This window comes from Chenopodium album, chromosome 2, assembly GCF_948465745.1.
Source record: "Chenopodium album chromosome 2, dcCheAlbu1.1, whole genome shotgun sequence".
NCBI classification, from domain to species: domain Eukaryota; kingdom Viridiplantae; phylum Streptophyta; class Magnoliopsida; order Caryophyllales; family Amaranthaceae; genus Chenopodium; species Chenopodium album.
Genome location: NC_137835.1, coordinates 12,484,694 through 12,492,446, shown reverse-complemented (window position 1 = coordinate 12,492,446; position 7,753 = coordinate 12,484,694). Strand labels below are relative to the sequence as shown.

The 7,753-nt window shown below is 37.6% G+C and overlaps 1 protein-coding gene across 1 annotated transcript; it reads left to right on the top strand.

Annotated features, from left to right (window-relative positions):
* LOC145583167 (cis-prenyltransferase 4, chloroplastic-like) lies at window positions 1–2,526 on the top strand. Its single transcript, XM_081640341.1, has 3 exons — window positions 1–393; window positions 1,091–1,161; window positions 2,085–2,526. The coding sequence occupies exons 1-3, from the start codon at window positions 1–3 to the stop codon at window positions 2,524–2,526; spliced, it is 906 nt and encodes a 301-aa protein (XP_081496467.1).
* The last annotated feature ends 5,227 nt before the right edge of the window (window positions 2,527–7,753 follow it).

Sequence of the window (7,753 nt, the reverse complement as noted above, 5' to 3'; positions counted from 1 at the left end):
ATGAGAATCTTAATAAAAATATGCTCAATTATCATGGCAATAATCCCAAGTTGGATTTTAAGCATGCCATTATTCCTATTTCTCAAAAAGAAACAAGAACAAGTGTATAAAAGGGAATTTGTGAACATATTATCATCAGCATTAAAGCTGGATGGTAATATTGAAGGTGATGGTGAGCTACCAAAGGGGCTACAACGCGAATTGATGCCGCGGCATGTGGCTATGATATTGGATGGGAATCGGAGGTGGGCTAAGAAGAGAGGGCTTATACCTGTTGAAGGCTATGAAGCTGGTCTCGCGACTTTAGGGGAGATTATTACTCTGTGTCGAAGATGGAATATTCCTATTATCTCGCTTTTTATGTTCTCATCTGAGAACTGGCTTCGTCCAAAGGTGAGTTTGATTTCTAAGGATTTTTTGTGTTCTTTTCACCTTCATTCTACAAAAGACATATTAGTAAATTTAAATAAATTCAGATAAGAAAATAAAGTCCATGTATTGTTAAGAAAAATAAAGACATATACTCTTGGAAATTGTATAAAATTAGGAATTCACGAGAAAAACACGCGTAAATCAGTGTTATTAATGTTTATATTTTGATGATTTCTTAACTTTTTACGATTTTCAAGTGTAAATTTAATGTTTATATGTAGCCCTAAGGGCTATGTATAACATTTAGTTGGGCGCAAATAATGATAGTGGTGTATTGTTAAGAAATTATTAGTTTCAGGTGTTGTCAGTAAACCTTTGTTAGTGAGTCAATTTGTTACGTTGCTAAGATCATAGGATAGTGGAATTATGTTCCTAAGTTTTAGGCTATTCTAGTTATTGAATTTGCTATTTATTCTTCAGTGTGTATTAAATATTTTTATGAGAGTATTGAATTAGTCAGAAAATTTGTTGTTTGTTTTATTCTCTCATCACTTTAGTAGTTTTATGTTTAATATTATTAGTTCAACAGTTTGTCCAGTGAATGTTAGTACATTATTATGTAAAAGATATAAACTATTCACATTAAGATAAAATAAGATTAAGTATATAACACCTCAATTAATTCGTATATTGTATGTGTTTTTGTTGTTTATACAAGGATGAAGTTGACTTCTTGCTCGAACTTTTCGAAGGATCATTGAAGTACTATCTACTACGCAATTGTCGTAGGTAAAGAGCACCTTATAATTACTTAGAATTTTTATGTATTCATATAGTTAACGTATTTCTATTTTACCAAGTTTAGCAACTGAATTGGACATGCATGCTAAGCTTGAGAATAACTTGAAAATACTCGAATTGACCTAATTAAATAAATCTGATCCCACAATAGACCTAATTAAAGTTCTTATATAACCAAAATTTGATATGACCCGACTTTAAAAGATTTGATCTGAATCCAACCAACACACTTGATTTAGTAACTCTTTAGGACATGTTCCGATTTACTGAACTGAATTGATTGGAGCTAAACTGAACTAAAGAGAACAAGTCCTTAGTCTTAATTATGAGAGTGAGGGATAGCTTAAATGGTTAGATATCTCCTCCCGATTTCAGGTGATCCTGGAATCAATTCTCATCTTGTCTTATAAGTAGTAATTGAAAGGCTATACTAACACCCAGACATTCTATTTAAAAATAGTGCGAGTACTCCTGACATCTTGATTAATTATTTTAATGAGGAGTTGTTGCACACTACTCTGTCCATGTTTTAATGAGTGTTTTACTTTTTTCTCTATTCACGTAATGATTATGACTTGATTAATTTACCAATATAAAAAAAAATGTCATTGTATAATTTATTGTTGGATTCATTATAATGTATACTTTCGTAATATGAATTCTTCTATAATTTTACTAATATATAATAAGATAAATTAATGGTTAAAGTTATGTATTCACATGCGTGTTTGGTCAAAGTGTAACACCTATTAAAACACAAATAGAGTATCAGCTTTCACACTCGCTCTCTTTCATGAATATCTGCTTCTATCTTATATATGCAACTTTAATTTCATTTTTTTAAAGTATAACTTTGACCATAAATATTTTTTTAAATCCTTAGAGTTTTCTTGAGCTAACATAATAAACAGATATGGAGGACGAGTTTCTGTGATTGGAGATAGATCTCCACTATCTGATTCCTTAAGAAAAGCAGTTGAAGAAATCGAAGAAGAAACAAAAGACTACAAAGGGATTCATCTTGTTTTAGCAATGAGTTACAGTGGTCAAAATGATATAGTACATGCTTGTCAAAACATTGCTACCAAAGTGAAGGATGGCCTTCTTCAACCCGAAGATATAACCAAGTCTTTGTTTGAAGAACATCTTCAAACTAATGTTACGGACATGCCATTACCCGATTTGCTCATTCGAACAAGCGGCGAATTACGTATAAGTAATTACTATCTTTGGCAATCAGCTTATAGTGAGATGTACTTCACTGATACTCTTTGGCCTGATTTTGGAGAAGATGAATTTGTTAAGGCATTACGTTCATATCAACAAAGAGGAAGACGATTTGGAAGAGCATGATAGAATCATCTTTAAATCGAAACCCTATGTAATTCGGTCTGGATTTAATTGATTAGTTGTTATGTTACTAGTTGAGAACGTAACTATTTCTTTTATATGAAAAAATTAATTATTACTTTGTATATGTATAAGTATGTGTGTGTATAAAGGAAGTAGTACTTTCTTTTCAAAAATAAAGACATAAACAGTTAATTTATGTTATAAAGTGAAATATGTGTAATATGAATGTGTAGTTGTGTATTAATGTATTTGGTTAAAGTTATAAACCTGTAATCAAATTCCGTGTATATGATTCTCCCTAAAATTAAATGAGGTATGCCGAGTCTAAAGGTTCAGTACATAAACTTAAGGAGGAAATTTGGCTGACCAAAATGTGAGATAGATGTAATTATTAAAGCATTATCATAACGAGACAACATAGTACAAAAGCCTCAATGGCTTCAGATAACTCTGCCCCTAATCCAAGAGGCAAGTTAGGGGATCCTCTCCAAGGGCAAACTTGAAGGAAATGTAATCCGTGAGTTTTCCATTAGACTTGCTTTGAATATATACACATTACATGCTTATCTTAAGCCACAAATCAAGGGATAGCTATACACCAAAATATATGCTAAGCTACAAGTTAGGAAAATCGAATATATACATATATACTAAGTCAAAGATATATTAATACTAATATATTTTAACACACCCCCTTAGTCGAAGCGGGAGGAGGACGGACACTTAGCGATCTCTGAAATCTTCAAATAATACCCGAGGTAGTCCTTTTGTAAAGATGTCTGCGATTTGGTGCCTAGATGGAACATGAAGGACTCGTACTTCACCTCTAGCCACCTTTTCACGAACGAAAAGAATGTCCATCTCAATATGCTTAGTACGCTGATTTTGCACTGGATTACCCAAAAGATAAATAGCACTCACATTATCACAATAAACCAAGGTTGCCTTTTTAATCGGGCAATGCAAGTCCAACAACAAATTACGAAGCCAACATGACTCCGAAACTACATTAGCCACACCTTTGTACTCTGCTTCACAACTAGACTTGGAGAGAGTAGCCTGTCGTTTAGATGACCAAGATATCAAATTATCACCCAAAAACACACAATATCCAGATGTGGAACGTTGCGTATCGGGGCACCCACCCCAATCAGCATCTGTATATTATACAAGTGTAGAAATAGATTATGGATAAAGATGCAAACCATGGTCAAGAGTACCTTGTACATATCGAATGACGCGTGATTTGGGTATTTTTATACCCGGCCAGGTGGCCCAATCGGAAGCCGCCACGTGTCATTAGAAGGGGTGCCATCTGGACCTTTGAGATGGTGACACGTGGTAGGCAGACATTCCCCCGTTCTGAGAAGATTGATGATCCAGCATGGACCATTAAGAGGGAGACACGTGTCACCCTAAGAGATGCCCAAAAGCCTTTTGGGCTCAGTGACACGCGTCACTCAGACATTGCTTATGGAATGGCGGCCTTCAAGGGCCCAAACCTTGAGGCGTCGTTTTACGGCGTGACCTAATCCCTAGGTCATCAGATCCTAGGGAGGGCACACTTTTCAAAAAGACCCTATAAATAGGGACAGTTCCTAGATTTATGACAGGAATACACGCAATACGAGACAACACGTCACTTTCACATTTATTACAGAGCTGTCGTTTTCAAGAAACAGACAACACCTTACCTGAGCTTGGAATCCGAGCAGATAACTTTATTTCCGCACGTTTTACTCCGAATACTTACTAACTTAATCTTCAGAGGCGAACCACCGACCATCCGACGGTCCGTTTGCTTTGCAGGTACAGGCGCCCTTTGCTGAATCAAATCTCAGTGTTGTAACTCTCTCAAGGGATAAAAACCCTCGAAACATTTGGCGTCGTCTGTGGGGAGAGTACCTCTGAAAGGGCTTCACAAGTCCCTGTACCGAATCCTGAGACCAATCGGCCTCTAGAAGACATAGTGGTCCAGTGATGTGTTCATTTTATATATATTTATCCCCGTCCCTTGGTCGTAATTAGTAGTGTTTTTGGCTCCTACGAGCCACTTTTATTACTAATTTGTGTTTTCCAGTGCTTTGGTAGTTTTGCTTGAGTTTTGTAGGAATTTGCGTACTTGGAGCAATTTCCCGGGTTTTTCGAGGAGCATCTACAAGTATTGGAAGACCGCGACCGCTTTCGATAGCCCAAGGCCGATTGGAGGGATCAAATCGGTGATTAAGGGCTCGGTTATGAAGATTTGAGGACTTGGGCCAAGTTCGGAGGCCCAAGAGTTGGAGATTTCGAAGCCCATGAGCATCGCCCAAGTCCACTCTCTCCGCCCGGAGGCGCGCCCGGCCGGGCGGGCCAAATCAACACGCGCCCGGTCGGGCGGGCCAAGTCAACATGCGCCCGGTGCACGCGCCCGGCCGGGCGCGAGAAAGCTTTTGGGGAGAAAAAGGCGGGCCCGGTCGGGCGAGTCCGTTTTGTTTTGTTTTAGCGTTAACTCTTGCTTAGTATTAATGTAATTCTATTAGGCAAGTTTAGGATCTCTTATCATCATTATTACTCTAGTTTAGTTTTCCTCTCCCTTCTCTCTACTTAACTTTCTCTCTCTAGATTTTATTTTCTTTCCTTGTTCCTCACACTCTTGTAATTCCGCCGTTTTGGTACGATTTCTCCTTTAATTAATCTCAGTATTTTACTCTTTCCGATTTCTGTTATGTCTTGTTTAATTATTATGCTTTGTTTAGTTTTGATTATGTCCGAGTAGTTTAATTCTAGGGTTTATGGGGATCCATAATTAATATGAAGGGGTAATTTATTATTATTGATTATTGACTTTGCATGATAATTTCTTATTGATTTGTTCTAATTCTTTGTAATTGGATTATGAATCGAGCAGATGTAATTTGATTGTGAATGTTTAGCAATATTGAATTGATGAATCGAGCAGATGTTAATTCGATATTAAAGGCTATTTTCAATAGGAACTTAGATCTAGTAAATTGCGAGAGCCTGTTAGATCTATGCTGGTTAATAAATTGCGAGAGCCTGTTAATCATGTTATTTGTGCAATGTTGATTGATTGATTGTTATGTTTTATCCCGGAATATTAATTATTGGTGAACCTGTGACCCTAGGCCTTCTTATATCCGATTTTCTCCTTAAACTTAATCTTCGTAGTATAGTTTCATATTATAACAACAATTTGGTTACCTTGATAATTTAGACTATATTAATTAATTAGGAGTAGAAAGACCAGTTTCCCTGTGGATTCGACCCTACTTCCCTATCTACTTTAGTTAGAGGATTTAAGTAATACTTTTGATTAGGTGATACGACTTTAGCCTGTCAAAATTTGGCGCCGTTGCCGGGGAAACGGTTTTATTTTTATTTCTAATTGTTTTTATAGTTTAGATTATTTTCTCTTTTGCCTCAAGGGACATTAGTTCTTTGAGGTAGTACTAATATCTTTTTTTTTTTTAGTTCTTTGTTTATGCCCAGGTGTTCCAGATCAGGTTACATTCCATTCGATCCTGAGATCGAACGCTCGTTTCATAGACAAAATAATCTTTACAGGCAGATCTTAGCAGATTCCGGGAGTAGTGATATTCTTGGAAATCCATTACCTTCCTCTAGTGATTCAGAGCATTCTTCTGATTCAGAACTAGAGATGGGTACACCACCACCTCCACCACCTCGTAAGCTTAGCGATTATTCGCAACCATCGCTGACAGATTTTCCGCATCTTTCTCCTACGCCCGATCTCGAGGGAGTCCAGTTCGAGATCAAGCCCCAATTCATTACGATGATAGAAAGGAAGCAATTCAGTGGAGCAAAGGGTGAAGATCCTAATCTTCACATTGCAGATTTCTGTCAATACTGCAATACTATTAGGCAGAATGGGGTAACGCAGGATCAAATCAGGGAGATTCTTTTTCCCTTTTCTTTATGTGGAAAAGCTAAATTATGGTTTAATGGTTTGAATAGAGCTGCACTTGGTATTACTAACTGGGAGACTCTTGCGTTGAATTTTTATAATAAATATTACCCTGCAGAGAAAACAGCTTTATTGAGAAGCGCCATCCAGAATTTTGCCCAAGAGGCAGATGAAGCATTATATGACGCTTGGGAAAGATTCAAGGATCTGCAGAGGGAGTGTCCCCACCACAATTTGGCGAAGTGGCAGTTGATTCAAGCTTTTTACAATGGTTTAGGAAATGCATCTAGGACAATTTTAGATTCCGCAGCTAGCGGTAGATTTATGAATTTAAATGTTGATGATGCAGGTCAGGTTATCGAAGATATGGCAATCCATAATTCCCAATATGGGAATGCTAGAGGCTTTGCTAACAAGGGCAAGCATCATGTTGATTCAGTCACTTTATTGCAAGCCCAGCTTACTTCTATTTGTCAGAAACTAGATAATCTTACTACTAACAATCCTAATTCTGTTGCTAATGTTTCTGCTGTTTCTAATAATGCTAATGATGCTTTCTGTGAAAATTGTGGAAGTGTAGGTCATTTTGAACAAGATTGCAGGAGTTCAATGGAGCAAGTTAATGCTTTTCAAACTTACAAGCAAAATAACCCATACTCCAATTCCTACAATCCTGGCTACCGGAACCATCCCTACCTATCTTACCGTAGCACCAATGTTCAAAATCCTCCACCTCCACCTCCACAACAACCACAACAAGCACCCCCTCCACAGCAGAAATATTACCATCCTCATGCCAATCAGAAACCCCCATCACAACCCCCTACTACATCTTCTGACCCTGCTTTATCAGAAATTAGGGCAATGCTGACTAATATGCAAAAGCATATGGAGAGTAGAGACCAACAGATTGACTCTATTATAGCCCATAATAAAGTCATGGACACCCAAATTGCCCAATTGTCTTCTACCCTTCAATCTCGTCAGCAGGGAGCTTTACCAGCGCAGGGAATGCAACCAACGGATCATGCAAATGCAATCACCCTAAGGAGTGGTTCACACTATGATGGGCCCCAAATGCCCAAAGAGGATGAACCTGAATTATCTGACATTGCTAATCCTGATTCCTTTGTACCAATTTCCCCTGCAGGGCTGCAGGGTAAAATTCCTGATGCTAATATTTTTGATGATTCATTGCAGGGTACAACCCCAGGGAAGGATGCACCCCAGGAGAAGAGTAGGGAAGCACCACCAGTTATCAAGCTACCTTTTCCCAACCGTCACTTGAAGACTAAGTTG